General features: G+C 39.2%; 2 protein-coding genes and 1 non-coding gene across 4 annotated transcripts in view; 2 read left to right on the top strand and 1 right to left on the bottom strand.

Annotated features, from left to right (window-relative positions):
• PRSS12 (serine protease 12) overlaps nucleotides 1-5,024 on the top strand; it is a 77,901-nt gene extending 72,877 nt beyond the window's left edge. For both annotated transcript variants that reach the window (XM_017510683.2, XM_037732281.1), the window contains 2 exons: nucleotides 2,216-2,496; nucleotides 3,092-5,024. In XM_017510683.2, coding sequence (XP_017366172.1) covers nucleotides 2,216-2,496; nucleotides 3,092-3,399 — 589 coding nt within the window. In that variant the 3' untranslated portion in view covers nucleotides 3,400-5,024. The remainder of the gene's footprint in view (nucleotides 1-2,215; nucleotides 2,497-3,091) is intronic.
• A 716-nt stretch (nucleotides 5,025-5,740) lies between these two features.
• On the bottom strand, nucleotides 5,741-5,871 carry LOC119468571. Its single transcript, XR_005197266.1, has one exon. It is a non-coding gene; the product is annotated as a small nucleolar RNA SNORA24 (small nucleolar RNA).
• Nucleotides 5,872-17,534: 11,663 nt separating this feature from the next.
• Nucleotides 17,535-17,950, top strand: LOC108289415 (KRAB domain-containing protein 1-like). The gene has a single exon (XM_017508846.2). The coding sequence runs from the start codon at nucleotides 17,588-17,590 to the stop codon at nucleotides 17,948-17,950; it is 363 nt and encodes a 120-aa protein (XP_017364335.1). The 5' UTR covers nucleotides 17,535-17,587.
• The last annotated feature ends 1,045 nt before the right edge of the window (nucleotides 17,951-18,995 follow it).

The raw sequence follows: 18,995 nt of genomic DNA, 5'->3' as shown, positions 1-18,995 counted from the left end.
AAAAAAAAAAAAAAAAAAGAAAAAGAAAAAGATACCTCAAACAGGTCAAACTGCCTATTGTTATAGTTTCAGTATGCGAAATAATCCTAAATTTTACTTAAATTTTGAAGTAGAAGCGGTAAGAGCACATATTTTAGGCACAATATATTAAAAAGCCTCTGAACTTTAAAGGTGTGTGATGATTTAAGATTGAGAGTCTCAAGAAATCATAGATTATTAGTATTAAAGATCAATAGTAGGTGGCTGTATAAGCCAAATCATCTTTGTTGAACTGTTTTGGAGTGCTAACAGCTAATTATATATACAAGATGGTCACAGCACTACTTAAGGATATTAGAATATTCAGGCATCTCATAACCTTCAGTACTTTTATAGAAGAGGGAAGTTTTACTTTAAATAGACACTAGAAAATGCCAAGCTTTTGAATACCAACTCTTCTAAGCTCACATTCAATTACAGGTCTTGTAAACAATGAATGAGTCAAGTTCCGGTAAAAAAAATTAAAGTGACAGTTGTCATATGCATGCTTTCCCTGTTTAACAGATGCCCATACAAAATAGGTAGAGTTGATGAAACCAGGGCTGGAGTTTTGGCAGGTAAAAGACAAGTAAGGGTAGAGTTTTGCAAGAGTGATTATTGTTAATGGGCAGATGGTAGAATCCAAGCCAGATAATAAGGGAAGTCATAAAAGACTGAAATGAAGAAATAGTGGGGCCAAAGGATAGAAGTCCAATGGGTTTGAAGGATTTTAGAGCTGTAAAAATAGAAGGCAGAAATACAATATGCTTGAAAACAAGATTTCAGAGGTATGTGGTTATCTGATGAATACAATTTGTAGGTCTTATGTTGTAAGTGGGTTGCTGAGATGAGGTGGAGATGACATACACTGCAGATAGTAAGTCAGGGACCTACGAAAGTTATTGGAAATTAAGTCTTAAGAATGTTCTAAGTATTGGAATGCAGTGAGCATGGTGCTGTAGTCCACAGTGAGAAAGAGGAAGTAATCAGGAGATGGGTTGGGTCAGACATTCTGAGTCAGAGGTTCTCAAGTAGGGGCACTTTGCCTAACAGGGAACATCTGACCATGTCTGGAGTCATTTTTGGCAATCAATCACAACTGGGGATGGAGGGTGTGTGTACCATGTACCAGTGGCATCTAGCGAATAGTGGTCAGGGATGCTTCTAAACACACTGTAATGCACTGGACAGCTCTCACAACAGAGAATTATCTGGTCCAAAATGTTAATAGGTGCTGAGGTTGAGAAACCCTTCTTTAGGTGTGTTAGGTATCAGAATTAAAGTGTGATCGTTGAAAAGTGGACTGAGAACTATCCATCTAGTAAATATTGTGTTTCTATTTTAATTGAAGTTTCTCATGGAAAAAAGTATACATTAACAATAAACATTTATTCACTAACTAAATAAACCATTTTTTTTTTGCATTCCTAATTAATGGTTACAACACTCTTCTAGGTGTTTTAGATTCATCAGTGAACACAAAAAAGATCTCTGACCTGGAATAGCTTTTACTAACACAGGGAGGAGAGAAAATAAACATAATAGATTAGTTTTTAGAAAGTGGTGCTTAAAAAAGGAAAATAGAGCAGATAATATTGGGAGTGTTGGGAGGACAGAGAAAGATGGGTTGCAACTCTAAATATGAGGGTGTCAAAGTAGGCTTCACTGAGGTGACATCTGAATAAAGATTTAAGAGGTGAAAGGATAGAATGAAAATATGTTGATCTGAAAGTATTGTTTGGATTTGCATTCACTTTAGAGGGAAGGGAACAAGTTTAAGTCTACCTTGCAGGAGTGAAGTGGATTGTACTAAGTACTGTGAGGGATACGAAGTTAGATCAGACAGTTTCTGCCCTTACAGAGCTTAATGATGAACTAACAATCTTGGAAATAACAGAGCAACAAAAATGGCAAACACAGGACAATGATTTTGACCTATACTATTTGTTCCTGTTTTGATCCCTTTTCATTTGGGAAATGATAGTTAATGATTAGTATTTTCCATTCATCTTCCACATGTGCTCCTTGGAAAACAGCAACCTAGATTGGGTCAGATAAATGGAAAGAAAGGTTGAATTTCCAAAAGGGCTGATGATTTGGAAGAAAGGCTTTTATCTTCATTAGTCTTCCTTCTTGACAATGGGTAATTTTCAGTATCTGAAGCTCAAATTTCTCATTAGTACTCTCTGCCTCTCAGGTATGGCAACAGCACTAGGAACTATGCTGTTCGGGTTGGGGATTATCATACTCTGGTACCAGAGGAGTTTGAGGAAGAAATTGGAGTTCAAGAGATTGTGATTCATCGGGAATATCGACCTGACAGCAGTGATTATGACATAGCCCTGGTTAGATTACAAGGACCAGAAGAGCAATGTGCCAGATTCAACAGCCACGTTTTGCCAGCCTGTTTACCACTCTGGAGAGAGAGGCCACAGAAGACAGCATCCAATTGTTACATAACAGGATGGGGAGACACAGGTAATGCATAATCAAAAAACAAAAAAACAAAGCAAGGCACCTTTTTTTGTCTGGTATTATCCACTTATTTGGGCCTGTAATGGGTAAGATCTTAAATGGGCTCAGGCTTATTTGGAGAAATTCTGCTTAGTGTGAAATGCATGCATGTAATTGAGATTCATATTCCGGAGGTATTGCTGGTTCTGAGAACTGAGAACTCAGTTTCTTCATAAACCGAGAATTCAAATTCAGTGAAGTAGATGAATATGAATGGATGTGCTAATGCAAAACCAGCATTAATGCATTCTATGCTTTTAAATATACAGAATTCAAATATGAAAGCCTGCAGAAATGTGCTTTCTTTAGGTCACCTTCCTTCACAGACAAATCCAAATGTTATTCATTATTCTTCAGTTCAGTACTGAGAAGTAAATTTGTAGAGGTTAAGACTGTGTCATCGTTAAAAAAGGCAGCTAACAATAGTACATACCATCTAGTCATTGCTCATTTTACACTAATGCCACAACAGGGATTTTATTTTCATTACTATTACATGCTGTTAAAATGTTGTGATGGTTAGCTCAGATGCCACTAATCAGATGTTTGGTTTGAGTAGGACAAGCCTATTCAAGAACACTACAACAAGCAGCCATACACTTACTTCCTAAGAGGTTTTGTGAAGAACGTTATAAGGGTCGGTTTACAGGGAGAATGCTCTGTGCTGGAAACCTCCATGAACACAAACACGTGGACAGCTGCCAGGGAGACAGTGGAGGACCGCTCATGTGTGAACGGCCTGGAGAGAGCTGGGTGGTGTATGGAGTGACCTCCTGGGGGTATGGCTGTGGAGTCAAGGATTCTCCTGGTGTTTATACCAAAGTCTCAGCCTTTGTACCTTGGATAAAAAGTGTCACCAAACTGTAATTCATGGAAACCTCAAAGAAGCATTTAAACAGATGGAAAACTTTGAACCCCCGCCATTAGCACTCAGCAGAGATGACAACAAATGGGGACTGAGATCTGTGTTTTTGCTTTGTTTTGTGCTTAAAAAATTGTGTACCTCTTGCTGCTTGTGAGAATTTGTATTGTGAATATTTTCAGAGACTCATTGTAGTCGAATAGTGATAACCCTTAAATGAGCATCGTTGTCTACCCAAATTTCACTGGAGTGACTTATTCTAAGTCTCATCTATCCGTGCCTGTTTTCTCAAAATCATTCTGTGCTCATTTCACAAAAGGTCATTTTTATATTTTGGAAACCAGTATCCTTAAGTACCAAGCGCTACAAAAACCATAAAATATTTTCTGCCTACAGTGTATAAACTACTAGCAAAATTTGAAAGGATTTCTGGTTAACGAAGTGCCAGCTGGACATACAGCCTAGTTTATCCAACACATTAACGTATCTACTATATTCATTTTTATCAAGCACTTCAGATTTAACTCAGAATTGGTCTAAGAGTGCCACCTACTGACACTTACTTGTAAGTCACTTGCAGACCAACCTGATACAATCCAGTCTTAAAATACACTAGTCAAAATGCTTTCCTGGCGTTTACACTGGAATAGTAGCTTTAAATTGTTTTAATGCACAAGCAATTGTATGCCAGGCACTACATTAGATGGCTATGCACATCACTGACAATTTGCAAAAGGCCAGTAGGATCTTATAGCAGCAGCCCTAGTTTTCAAATAGGGGAAAACAGACTTACCTCAAAGTGAGACCAGTTGGTAAAACATTGATTCATAACTCCAGAAAAAGGAGTCCCAATGCTGGATTTTTTTCCCCATGGTTCTCCCACCTAAGGATTGTTTCCCTATGGCTATTTCCCTAAGGGTTAAGGGATGGCTGCTTAACCCTTAGAGAATTAAACTATGCACTTTTATAGGACATTCTCGGCAGTAATGCTCATATTTAAAAGGCACACTCAAGATACTTCAATGTCATGGATACTTCCCCAGGTCCCTCGTATAAATATATAGGTTAGCATGAACTTTCAGATGGTTTTAAGTAATCCTCTTGAATGCCAGTCACATAAGGACTTTGCCTTTCTACATCAAATTACATCCTTTTCACAAATCCCCATTTCTGTAATAAGTGGTGCAAACCAAAAGGTGCTTTATAGTTTTACTACTTTGCAGACCTGCAACGCTGCATATAATGCAGAGCATTAAAAACTTTTGTAAAAACTTAAGGACTCTGATAAACTTTTAAAGCAGCATTTACATGTAAATAGAGCTACACATGGCACACACTTGCACAAGGGCTTGGGAAGAATGTGCAATATAGGTGAGAAATCTATTGAAATTTTCTCACAGGCTGCCCTTGTAATTAAACTACAGGTGCTGGTGCAAGCAACATCTATGTTTCAAGTCAATCAGGGAATAAACCTAAAAGGCAGTAAACAGCCTGCAGTTTACTCAACCCTGAATACATGGTTCATATAGCATGCTTTTATTATAACCAACTGTCTTAAGTGTGACTTTTGAAAGATACAAGTGTTCTGTGCATCTTTGTGTAAATAAAGTACATAATTTTTCACCTTGTATAGCTGCATTTTTTGTGTGGTTTAGAAAGACTCTGCTGTCTCCCTTGGGGGTAACCTAGTCCTTTTTATCTTTTACATTTTTCACAAAGGCTGCAATAACCTTAGAACTATACTCACACTACTTCCACATGAGTGGGTAACATTAGGAAGTATTCTGCTTGCTATTAAATACCTTTCCATCTATTAATCACTCAGTCAAGTAACAATGAGTAGCCACATAAAATTATGCATTTTATTTAAGGACCACCTTAAATATTACGTTAAAACATTCAGGCCTATATTGAAAATGGGCGTCCTGATAACCTCCACAACACCATTCGAAACATCCGTTTCACCAACTAAGATAAATCCATTGCAGGATGCTGAATAGACTTCACCCATTACCACTTCTGATTTCTTGAGTCTGCAAAAAGAGAAAAAAAAAAATTATGAAACCCAGACCTGTGTACTTACCTCACTGTTTTGAGATCTTATCAGTTAATTCAGTTGGCTGTTAACCGTTAAACTACAAAAGCCAGCAAAACGGGCCAACTTTAGCATTCCAGCGTCCTAACACTAAGGCATTTCAGATTAACTAAGGAATATGAAAAAAGAAATGTACCTCATGTTTCCATCATCCATCGTAATGTGTTCAGTTCAGCTTCCTAGAACAATTTAACAACAGTTTAGAAAAGTTTGCCCAATAACCCGGCACCCTCCAGGTTTTTAACAGTGAAGAATGTTACTTGTGCAAGTCAGAATCTGATACCAATTAAATGGTGACAGCTTTGCCAATAAACAAGAATATGCTCTTCCATGGCTAGGAAGGGAGACTGCCACAGCTGACAGGTCCCAAAGATACATGGAGATTCACAATCCAGAGTTAACCAGCAAGCAAACGGCTACAGATTATATTACTCACCATCTGGTGCAAACTGACGGTTCTCGAGGTGCTAAGGCACGAAGAGCGACTAGACTCAAGATGGCCACATGACACCGACGGCCAAACACGCTTCACCGGAGTCCCCGGGTGCACTGAGCCTTTCCCCGAGGGCCCACGGCCCACGCGCGCCCGGGTTCAGGCTCCTGGGCTGCACGTGGCCGCCAGCCCACCACCTAATGAGCACTCATGTCCACGCACGCCTGTAAACCTAAGGGTTTCCAAAGCTGTCCCCGACCTACCAATATCCTGACTGCGCTGCCTTTCAGGTAAGGCTGTAAGTTTTGGCTCAATTATCATTTTAACTTACAAAAGACAACTGCGTGCTATCACCTAACGCCGACGCTTCCCGAAAGTGAAAGGCCGAGGCCTTCTGCGCCTGCTCTCTTATAGAACTGATGACGCTATTCCGGGGGACGCGCCGCGAGGGGCGGGGCCTATGTTGTTTCACTCCTCGCCCCGCCCAGCTCCGCCGCGGCTCCACCTCCTCGGTGGCCGCCTGCTCTCGGCTTCTTTCTCCCCTCCCCTGCCCGTCATCCAAGTCTGAGCTGGTCTCCGGCGCTGGATCCTGACGCATGCGCACATACGGAAGTCCGAAGGTTCTCGCGATAGCGAAGAGTCTGACGCTGCTCTTGTAGGTCACGTAAGCGAGGGGGGAAATTGTGGTGTTTCCTGTTTAGGATATTTATTTTACACAATATTAGAAAAAGCGGCCGGACGCAGTGGCTCACGCCTGTGATCCCAGCACTTTGGGAGGTCGAGGCGGGCAGATTACTTGAAGTCAAGAGTTCGAGACCAGCCTGGCTAACATGACGAAACCCCATCTTTACTAAAAATACAAAAATTAGCCGGGTGTGATGGTGAACACCTGTAGTCCCGGCTACTCGGATGGTTGAGGCGGGAGAATCGCTTGAGCCTGGGAGGCAGAGGTTGCGGTGAGCAGAGATCGCGCCACTGCACTCCAGCCTGGGCGACAGAGCAAGAATCCGTCTCAAAAAAAAAAAAATTAAAAAGGAAAGGATGTTAGACCCTTTGAGCCTAGGTGACACACCCGGTTTTGTGCGCGTGGCTACGTTTTTCACGTCGCAGTCTGACCCTGACCCGCTGTTTGCTGCTCACATCTGGGCGCCCTTGGACTCCCGAAAGCAGAACGCCTCAGTCTTAACTCACCTGCTGTACATTGCCTGGAGGATGCAATGAAATACAGCTACCGCCTTTGGAAAGTGGAATTTCCAACCTTTGGGAATAGTCTTATTACGTACAGTACATGCTTTAAAAAGAACGCTAAATTTCTTTCCTGTTTTGGCTTTCCTCCTGTATGAAACAAAGCAGGTGAAGTTTTTACTTAGTGCTAGATCATTTGGAGCAGCACATTGTAGCAATTGCTGTCAAGGAAAAAAGGTAACAAGACGGGTGAATAAAGTGCAGTGGAGATCTACAAAAACTTCATGAAGTCATTACATACTTTTTTGAGTAAATAATTAGAGCGGTAACTGCCGTAAGGGTTGGAATGGACAAGCTTATAGGAGACAAATTTTTGTTTGAGATAATAGAGCTGCTTCCAAGGCTCACCATATTTCACCCCATCTTACTTTGTCTCCTAACACTCCCATTCATTCCACTTGTGAACCGAAAAGAACTGTTCAGTAACAAGGCTTTCGTACTGAATCACATGAGGGTGTTCTGCCAAGTTACATTTTATTGAAATCTAAATAATTATCAATATTAGTTTGCTAGGACTCTCATAACAAAATACCACAGACCGGGTGGCTTAAAGAACAAAAACTTGTCACAGTTCTGTAGGTTGGAAGTCTGAGATCAAGGTGTCATTAGCTTGTTTCTCCTGAGGCCTCTCTCCTTGGCATGTGTGTGACAGTGTTTTCCCGGTATCTTCATATCGTTTTCTTTTTGAACCTGTCTCAATTGCCTCTTTTTAAAAGAACACTGGCCGAATTAGATTAGGGCCCACCCTGACGAACTCATTCAAACTTAATTACCTCTTTAAAGACCCTATCTCCAAATACAGTCATATTCAGCGGTACCGAGGATAAGGGCTTCCACATATGAATTTTGGGAAGCACAGTTTGGCCCATAACACCATTCATTTATGCTAAGCTAAAAAGTCTGATTGAAGATTTGAAATTAATGTTTCCAATGGCTTAAGGAACATGCATGACAGCATGTGTGCATGCAGGCCTGTGTGCACCCGTGTGTTCTGGCCTTTAACTAGAACTTTGTGTTTTGTCTGAAACTGACTTTAGAAAATCTGTTCTTTTCTACCCCCATATTTTATGATCTTTTTTCCATCTTGACTGCCTTGTCATCTATTTTTATCTGTCAGAATTCTACTCAGCTTTCAGTGCTTTGCTCAAATATCACTTCTATGAAACTTTGGTTACTTCAATTGAATTTGTTTTTTTCTTCTTTTAACATACTATAGTACTTAACTCACATTTTTCTTGTGGTGTCTTTATTATAAACTGTGGTGAAGGACTATGTCTAATTCTTAAAGTGCCTAGCAGAATGACTTTCATTATATGAACAGTCAGTTGCATTACTGAATGCTTTGAAATACTCAATATGTTTCTGAAATTGGAAAGGTTTTATATTTACTTTAAAAAGCCATTTCTCTCCAGAAGATAGAGTTTAATTCCCCTTTCTGATCTTACCACCAACTTTATTGTGGGCTGTGCTTAGTACCTTGCTTTCAAGGGGTGGAGTACGGAAAGGGGAGAAAGCAGAACTTTGGTGAAAAGAGGCACACATTACAGAGTCCAGGTGATCAATATTTAACATAAACGATATGTCATGTTGATAATGTGTACTCTGTTACCATGTGATGAGGACACCTCACCTCTATGTTATTCTTCCTCAAAGCCCATACCCTACACTACCCATGAGAAAAAAGTCACACAAAACAAAATTGATGTACATTTTACAAATTACCTAACCAGTACTCAAAAAATGTCTTGGTCACAATAAAACAAGAAAAGTCTGAGAAACTATTATACTAGAGAAAATGATACATAATGACTAAATGTAATGTGATATCCCGACTGGGATCTCCAGCAGAAAAAGGGCATTAATGGAAAACTGTTGAATGTGAATAAAATGTAGAATTTAGTTAATAGTGCCAATATTGATTTCCTGATTGTAACAGATGTACCATAGTATTGTTGACATTAACAGTTGGGGAAATTGGATGAGGGTGTGGGGACTCCCCCATACCATTTTTGCAACTTATCTGTAAATGTAAAACAAGGCTTAACTTAAAAAGCTATTATAACTTAACAGTATATTATACTTTCATTTTAGGACAAAGTAGTGATTTAGTAGTGGTTTCTGTCTGCTTTAGTGTGACATTTGTGGCTGAGATGACAGTATTTCTGTTTGACTTGAGATCAAACCCAGTGAATTTAGCTGTATTCAGACCAAGGATTTGAGCCTTAGGATATCCAACAAATAGAAGAATTAAAAACTGGTTGATAAATGAAGGTTGGCTTAAGGATTTTATTTTATTTTATTTTATGTATTTCTTTATTTACTTAGAAATATTCTTGCTCTGTTGCCTAGCCTGCCGTGCAGTGGCACGATCTTGCCTCAGTGCAACCTCCACCTCCTAGGCTCCAGTGATCCTCCGGCCTGGTGTGTGCCACCACACTTAGCTAATATTTTTAAGTTTTTCTTTTTCTTTTTTTGTAAAGACAAGGTCTCACTGTATTGCTCAGGCTGATCTCCTGTGCTCCTGGGCTTAAGTGATCCTCCTTCCTCGGCCTCCCAAAGTGCTGGGATTGCAGGTGCGACTCACTACTCACAGCCTAACGATTTTAAAGATAAAGTGCAAGGTGAAACTGTTAGAACTGATCAAATGATGGCTAGGTAGTATTTCAATTCTGCTTTTAATACATGGAGTGAACAGTTCATTACAGAATATTTATTCTTCAACAGTGCTTTTCCCTGAACTATATCTTTTTTCCTTTTGGGGTTTAGTGTAGAAACTGGTAATCATCAGAAAAACAAATTTAACATAGAATGGCACACCTGTTGTATGAATGCTGAGATGAATAGGAGAAAATATAGTGAGGAAATAGCCCGTGGACTTATTTTCATCTGAAAACACTTAGGAAACCTAATCTTGCAGTGCATACTGGCAAGAAGCCTCAATTCCTCAACATGTAAATCTCTTTATAGGGCAGCTTGAGTGTCCTCATGATTCTCACGGCAGCTGGCTTTCTTCAGAGTGAGTGATTCAGAGAGCAAGCCCCAGTGCTTTTTATTATGGCCTAGTTTACACACCATCACTTGTTAGAAATAAGTTATTAATGTCAGCTGATATTCAAGGGGAGGGAAATTAAGCTCCATCTTGAGGGGAATATAAAATTTTGCTGCATTTTTTAAAAGTGTCACAGTCAGGATGGGTGAGGTTGTGTTGCAGTTATAGGTTCCAAAATCAGATTTGTTTCTTATCATGCTCATGTTCATTTTAGAGACCAGGCTAATGAGGCTTTGACCATTTGTAATGGTTCTAGGCAACATGAGTCAATGGTTCTAGGGAGAAGGGAAAATAGTCATATATATTCCTAAAGGATTTCATTCTGACGTGACGTATGTTACATTGACTCATACTCTATGGACTAAACCAAGTTCCATCGCCACACCTAACTCCAAAAGCATGGGGAAATGGAATCCTACTCTGTGCTTAGAAGGAAGAGAATCAGAAATATTTCAATATGTTATAATAACACTAATGATTTCTATAGTGGCCAAGTTACAACTTTTTACATTACTTTTTGTAGTTACCTTTCTGTATTGCTACACTGTGTATTAGTCTGTTCTCACATTGCTATAAAGAACTAGCTGAGACTGGGTAATTTATAAGGGAAAGGACGTTTAATTGGCTCATAGTTCCATAGGCTGTACAGGAAGCATGACTGGGGAGGCCTCGGGAAACATTCAATCATGGCAGAAGGGGAAGCAGGCACATTCTATGTGGGCAGAGAAGGAGGAAGAGAGAGCAGGGGAGGTGCTACACACTTTAAAGTAACCAGATCTCATGAAAACTCACTATGGCAAAAATACCAAGAGGGAATCAATGATCCAATCACCTCCCACCAGGCCTCTCCTCCAACACTGGGGATTACAATTCAACATTGGACAGGGATACAAATCCAAATCCAAACCATATCACACTGCTAATACAAGATAACATGTCTGAGCTGTCTCCCTACATTTCTAATTCCCTCTTCCAATCAAGTGAGTATATTAATGAAAGATTAAATTTCCCCAAATATTTTCTACATGTTAAGCACTTGTTATAGTGTAATGGCTTTCCTACTGATGATCAGGTAGAATTCCTCATCCCAGGCCAACATACGATGTATGTTACACTTAGCATGCTCATTCCTATTTTTGTTCATCCTATTTCATATAATAGAATATATTTTCCATTATTCCTATCCCTTTAAGATACATCTCAGTTCTTGTTTTTCTTTTTATAGTCATCTTCCTCTAGAACATTGGAAAATATTGGTTTATTTTTTTGCCATCTTTGTACCTTACATTATTTTATTGTAAGGTATTTATTATTTTAATGTAAAGTATTTATTCTTTGTACCTTATATTAAAATTTTTTTCATCAATAAATATTTAATGAGTTTCTACTATCCGTCAGACCCTGTCATAGATGCTATGGCAAGAAACAGTAAATGAAACAGAATTTAAAAAATTTTCATGAAGCTTACATTTTAGTGGCAGAAAACAGATGCAAGTAAGAGTATTAGAGTTCTATCAGAGAATCAGAACTACTAGGAAATACATATGCTCAAAATCATATATATAGGATTTGACCTTACACAATTGTGGATTGGAAGGACCAATGAAAATTGGCATCTACAAGAATGAGCTGTAATCCATAAGAATGAACTAGAATCAGGACTAATCTCTTCCTGGTTCCCAGGGTTTAGCTTTGATGATGGGGGTAATCTGCCAGAGAAGCCAATGCCCTTTGTCACAGAGTTAGGAATTGCTGAAGTTGAAACAGAAGATCTGGGATGACTGAAGAAGCTACAGATCTGGCTACTGCCCCACACTTACAAGACAAGTTAGTAGATAAGTGACAACTTGCATGATCTGCAACATTGCCTCATGCCCTGCACTGACCTTCCAAGTGTAAAAAGTGTATGCTGATTTACTTTCATTTACAAAACATCTCCTGTGGCCTTTTCTATCCTGGAATTATTCAGGGAAGGAAAGGGAAAAGTAATACTAGCTTAGCTAAATTACAGTAGAAGCCAGTCACAATATGCAAATTATATGGCATGTTAAAGTCAATAAGTGCTGTGGAGAAAAACAGAGCACAGAAGGTGAGAAGTGTTTGGAGGGTAGGAATTATGATTTTAAAAAGGTGTTCGGGGAAAATGTTATTCAGAAGCTGACAGGTCAAATTGAAGAATGCGAGGGAGCAAAACATGCGGACATTTGGAAGAGGAATATTCGAAGCAACCAGTGCTTTCTCAGGGGGACCATACCTGATACAGTAGGTAAAGTTCCCAGTGACTCCCACCTCCTGTTAGTCCTTCCCTTATGTAATCTCTTGAATGGCAAAGTGGTGAAATGTCACTTCTGAGATCAGGCTTTAAAAACTTGACTTGTGTTTTGCTATCACTTCCTCTTGTGCCTTTTTTTAAAAAAAAATTTATTTATTTTACTTTAGGTGCATAGTATATCTGCCATTTCTCTCCATGTTATCCCTCCACACCCTCCCCTCTCTCCCCACCCCCCACTGTCTCCCCTACCCCCCCAACTGCCCCCAGTGTGTGATGTTCCTCTCCCTGAGTCCATGTCTTCCCATTGTTCAATACCCACCTATAAGTGAGAACATACGGTGTTTGGCTTTCTGTACTCGTGTCAGTTTGCTGAGAATGATGGTTTCCAGATTCATCCAAGTCCCTACAAAGGACACGAACTCATCATTTTTTACGGCTGTGTAGTATTCCATGGTGTCTTTTTGTATTGCTTGCTTTGATCTAGCAAGTTGCTATGTTGGAGAGGCCCATGTGGCAAAGAACAGAGAGTGGCCTCTGGCCAACAATCCACAAGGTACTGAGGCTATCAGACCAGTAGTCCACGAGGAATTGAATTCTGTCAACAACCATGTGAATGAACTTGGAAGTGGATCCCTACCCTGTTGAGCCCTGAGATGACTATAGCCCCAGCTGTTGATGGCAACCTTGGAGGGACACCACAGAAGAGGATCCAGCTAAGCCACACCTGGATTCTTGTCCTACACAAAGTGTGTGAAATAATAAATTATGTTTTAAGCCACGACGTTTTGGGAGAATTTATTATGTAGGAATAGATAACTCACCTTGGCATGTTTGAAGAACAAAAATTGAACCAGTTTGGCTGGAATGAGATAAGCGAGTAGGAAGTGAAGTTAGAAAGGTAATGTTAGGCTACCTAGGGCCTTATAGGTCATTACACAATTTTTAGTTTTTTGGAATAAATTGGATAGCCAATGGAGAATTTTGAGTAGAATGACATGCTGTAACTTAGGATTTACATGTTCTCTCACAAAACTCTGTTTAGAAAAGTTCTAGGATAGTGGTGGGGATAAGATTGGAACAGGGAAAACAGGCTAATGTAATAAGAAGATGAGAGAATGGTGTTGGGTGAGTGGTAACAGTGAAAGAAATAAATGATTCCATTCTGGAAATATTTTTACGGTAAGGCTGACAGAATTTACTGACAGATTGGGTATAGTATATAAACAAAAGGGATATAGGCTTTGAGAAAAATGACTAAGGTTTTTGATTATTTGCTGAGATGGGGACTGCAGGAAGAGCAAGTTTTCAGGGAGAAGTATTTAGAAGCACAGTTTTGTATGTTATGTTTGAGATGCTTTTTAGACATCCAAGTGGAATTATTAAGTAAAGAGTTCAATATATGAGTATGGTGGTCTGGGGAGAGGTCTGGGCTGAGGAAATAAATATGTGGATTGGCAAACTATAGAAGGTATGTAAAGCCGTAAGATTGGATGATGATACCAAGGGAGGAAGGATAGATAAAAAGTAGAATAAGAGGCCAGGTGCAGAGGCTCATGCCTCTAATCCCAGCATTTTAGGAGGTTGAGACTGAAGGCTCTTTTGAGCCTAGGAATTTGAGACGAGCTTGAGCAAATGGTGAAACCCCATCTCTACAAAAAATTTAAAAAATTAGCCAGGTGTGGTGGCATGCACCTGCAGTCCCAGCTATTGGGAAGTTGAGGCAGGAGGATCGCTTTAGCCCAAGAATTTGAGGCTGAAGTGAGCTATGCTTGTACCATTACATTCCAGACTGGGCAAGAATCTGAGACCCCTTCTCTTAAAAAAAAAAAAAAAAAAAAAAGAAAAGAAAAAGAAAATAGGATAAGAAACTCAGCCCTGGAGCCTATCAGTATTAATCTACCAGGAAAAATAGTAGGAAACTGTAAAGGAGGTTGAGAAGTTATTTAAGGAGAAAAGCCAGCAGAGTGTGGTACCTTAAAAATCAAAAAAGCTTTTCAAAAGAAGGTGGTCAATTGTTTACAAGTAGGATGGCAGTTGAGAAATGACCATTGGATTTAGAAATATGAAGGTCACTTGGGACCTTGATAAGAGTAATTTCAGAGAGAACAGAAGTATTGGAACAACTCTTTTGAGGAGTTACACTGTAAAGAGGAAGAGAAATGCTGCAATATCTGGACAGGGATGTGGCATCAAGAGTCAGTCATTTTTCAAGCACAGGAGAACTTAAAGTTTGTTTGTGTTCTGATGGGACAGATCTAGTAGAAATGGAAATATTGATGATGCAGCAAAGATTTGTTGAATTGCTTGGGAAATGAGATGGGATCTAGTGCACAAAAGTAGGGGTTACCCTAAGATAATAGTTTAGGCAGTTCATCTATAGAAATAGGATTAGGGCCGGGGGTGGTAGCTCACACCTGTAATCCCAGCACTTTGGGAGGCCAAGGCGGGCTGATCACCTGAGATTGGGAGTTTGAGACCAGCCCGACCAACATGGAGAAACCCCATCTCCACTAAAAATAAAAAAAAAAAAAAGAATTAGCCGAGTGTGGTGGTGCACGCCTGTAATCCCCACTACTTGGGAGGCTGAGGCAGGAGAATGGCTTGAACCCAGGAGGCAGAGGTTGTGGTGAGCCAAGATTGTGCCATTGCACTCCAGCCTGGGCGACAGAGCAAAACTCCGTCTCAAAAAAACAAAACAAAACCAAAAATCCAAACAAAAAAAGGAGTATATGGGTACACGTGCTTGTGGATGAGTGGTGGTATGAACTTTGAATGTTCTTATCTACTAATTTTTTTTTTTCAGGGCAATAGAAAGCCAGGCCATCAACTGAGAGTGAGGATCAGGGAATTATGGAGAGAGTGCTGAAAATTTGAGGAGAGAGGAAAAAATTAGGAGACAGCATTAATAGACTTGGAAAAATAATAGATTTCCTGGGTCACATTAGGAGCTAGCTTGAGTTTTTGTAATGAATTCAAAGTCAAATCTCTAGCATGATTGTGTATTTCCTCTTCATCATGCTCAGCTGCATAGGTGCTGGTATGGAGCTGACAGGGAGTTGGCGTTAACCAAGTTGTAGTTTGCCAAGAGAGTGAGCAAAGTGAGAGAGGGTAAAAGGAATGCATGCAAAGGACTGGTTGTATTGATTTGCCATGGCATATAAGTTAGACAAGAAGCGATGATAATACTTGAGAACAGTGAGGGACATTGAAAATGTGGCTTAAGTTGGATCCATGAATTCTGAGGTGACGATGAGTCAGAAGAATTTTAGAGCTAGGATTTTAGAGTTAATACTTGACATTGTGCAACATTTATTGAAAAGCAACATGGTGATCCTTTTATAGTTTAGCCTTAAAAATTGGAATTGCCCTGGTGTTCTATGATCTTAAACTGGCCTCCAGAATTTTAAGAGTGAATGCCTGACTTGGCTGTAGAAACTTGCACATCAGTGACGTTCTGCACTTGTATTTCATTAAATATTTAACATCTCAAAAGCCTGACTTTTTCTTTTTTTCTTTCCAAGATGGCTTGTGGTCTGTGCTTTAATCTATTTCCTAGGGAGGCTTTTTTTTTTCTTACTTGCTTTTATGCAAAGAAGACTGTTGTTTATTTTAACATTTAATATGGCATATTAAAAGAGAAGATCTTGTTTTGGAGTATTTGTAAGCTAACAATTTAAAACTATCGAATGCTTTCATGATAAAATTCTCCTTTTTCTCTACACAATATAGATAATAGATATTTTATGATGTCAAACATTTACTCTAGTACCCCAGCTCAAATTACTTTTGTCCATTATCCATAAGCTTATAAATATCTGTATCAGTGGGAAGATAAACTTACATTTATGTAAAACTTGATGGAACGAAACAAAATTACATGATACAACAATTTTTATAGGGCCACTAGATGGCTCTGTTACCCTGTTATTTCTGTATATGTTTAAACCCCTTTGAATTTGTCACCTTGTTTAGGTATGTGTTTAATCCCTTTTGAATTAAATACATTTGTTCATTGTGCATGAATGTATTAATGTATATGTGGATAATAACATGAAAATGGCAGCATATCTAGTAGCTCTAAAAGCGTATCATCTGGACTTCAGTTTTATATAATGAATATCTACAGTGAATATTGAAAACTTCAGGTTCTACCAGAAATGAACAACCTTCTCCAGATGCATATTCTAGATATACCATTGGAATACACCGGAACTTGATACACAAGTTTTTGACATACTGAATTAATCAGTTAGATATTTAATTCATTTCCTACTGTGCAAAGTGTTTAACACATTGTCAATGTGCTATATATCAAACTAGACAATGATTCCGTTGGAGAAATAAAATATTTCTGCCTCGTCTACTAGAGGGCAAGAATGTACTCATATTCATCTCACCTACAGTAGTACTTTGGTACATGCTCAATGAAACGTTTGTTGAATGAGGAAGCTAGGATGATAAAAAATGAAAAAGAATTCTGTGAAATTATACATAATGTACAGAAGGAAAAAGGAGGGCAGGGTAGTACATTTAAGCAAAAGTGACAAACTTTTTTAAATGCAGAGTAGTATTTAAGACAAAAAAATGACTAACTCTTTTGGCCTCAGGCACATCTTACCTCTGTCTTTGCCAAAAGGTTTAAATTAAGTCTCACCCCTATGTTAGGACTATATTTCACATTTTGTGATGAAAATCATTTCAGAGGGAAAATCCTATGGCAAACTGTTTAATTCCTATTAGTTAGCATTTATAACTGGAATAGATCGTCACTGTCTCTACCAAAAAATATAAAAATTAGCCAGGCGTGGTGGTAGATGCCTGTAATCCCAGCTACTCAAGAGGCTGAGGCAAGAGAATCACTTGAACCTGGTTGGAGGAGGTTGCAGTGAGCAGAGATTGTGCCCCTGCACTCCAGCCTGGGTAACTGAGTAAGACTGCATCTCAAAATAAAAGAATAAATGAAATAAAAAAGTAAAATAAAAGACTTCAGATGCTGTATAAGAATACTAGTTTGGCTTGCTGAAAAGCCGCAAAGGCCGTCAGGACCCCACGCACCTGAGACTTTTACCTTTACCCAAGAAAGGAATAAAAGAGGTCAGATGATGACAACTGTGTCCTCAACAGCCAGGCCTCAGGAATCAGTGGCTTTTGAGGACGTGGCTGTATACTTCACTAAGAAGGAATGGGCCATCATGGTGCCTGACCAGAGGGCCTTGTATTGTGTGATGCTGGAAAACTGTGATGCTGTGGCCCTTGTAGCAGTGCCACCCACTTCCAGACTAGCTCTGGTCTCTCATCTGGAGCAAGGTGAAGAGCCCTGTTTCACCCAACCACAGGGAGTCCTAAGCAGGAGGGGCTGGAGAGCAGGGTTTATAGGATACTTGGAACTGAGAAGATATACTTACTTAGCTGAAGCAATGTTGGGTATAATAAAATCAAAAATTCTTCAAAATCATCAATGATGGGAAGACAGGCGAAAGAGTTTAAATTCTTGACATTTAAATACCCGTTTTCCAAGTAAGCAGTTGATGTAAGAGCCACCTTAAATGATGTCAAATCCACATTTCCTTTTTGTAGATTTAATGTGTGTTTCATTGATTAAAATAATTCATTTTGATGTACAAAAAAAAAAGAATACTCCAATTTAACTTAAATGATGAGAACATGTGGACACATAGAGGGGAACAATACATGATGGGCCTACCTGGGGGTGGAGGGAGGAAGGAGAGAGAGGATCAGGAAAATTACTATTGGGTACTAGGCTTAGTACCTGGTGAGGAAATAATCTGTACAACAAACTCCCATAAAACATGTTTACCTATGTAACAAACCTGCACATCCTGCACATGTGCCCTTGAACTTAACATAAAAATCTAAAAAAAAAAAAGGAATACTGATGCATAGTATGGCTAATACATGCTATAGATGAAACTCAGAACCATGCCACTAGGTGAAAAGAAGCCAGACACAAAAGACTACATACTGTATGATTCTATTTATATGAAATGTTCAGAAAAGACAAATTTATAGTGACAGAAAACAGATCAATGATTGGCTGGGGCTAGGTTGGGGGCAGGGCTTATCTTCAAATGGGCATGAAGAACCCCATCTATCAACCTTCATCAGAGATCTTCTGACATCAGATCGCCACGATGGCTGTACAATCCTATTAATGGCTCAGCAGTTATGGGATGTACGCTTCATCTGTTGAGTTTTATAGTATCTAATCATACATCCTCAAAAAGTCTATTTAAAAAGATGTAAAAGAATAGATTAATTCTTGCCTTCCTGGGACAGTGTTCAAGAAGCCTTTCCATATTCACTCTTTAAACTTTGCTCTGTCCCTGTGTATTCTACCTGTAACCTGTTTCTGGATTCCACATGCTAACACTGCATTGAGAATTGTGCCTCTTTATTCAGGAATATGATTGGCCTATACTTTTGTTTTCTGCCATCTTTGTAAAGCTTTAAACAAAAGTTAAAAATAAATGTCATATTTACACTAAA

The sequence above is a fragment of the Cebus imitator genome, unplaced genomic scaffold, assembly GCF_001604975.1.
Source record: "Cebus imitator isolate Cc_AM_T3 unplaced genomic scaffold, Cebus_imitator-1.0 Scaffold17, whole genome shotgun sequence".
NCBI classification, from domain to species: Eukaryota; Metazoa; Chordata; class Mammalia; order Primates; family Cebidae; genus Cebus; species Cebus imitator.
Note: the sequence above shows the minus strand (reverse complement) of the source record. Positions and strands in the feature narration are given on the sequence as shown.

What these genes read in the sequence shown, in the direction of transcription:
- LOC108289415 (XM_017508846.2), top strand. Translation starts at nt 17,588, where the DNA reads ATGATGACAACTGTGTCCTCAACAGCCAGGCCTCAGGAATCAGTGGCT.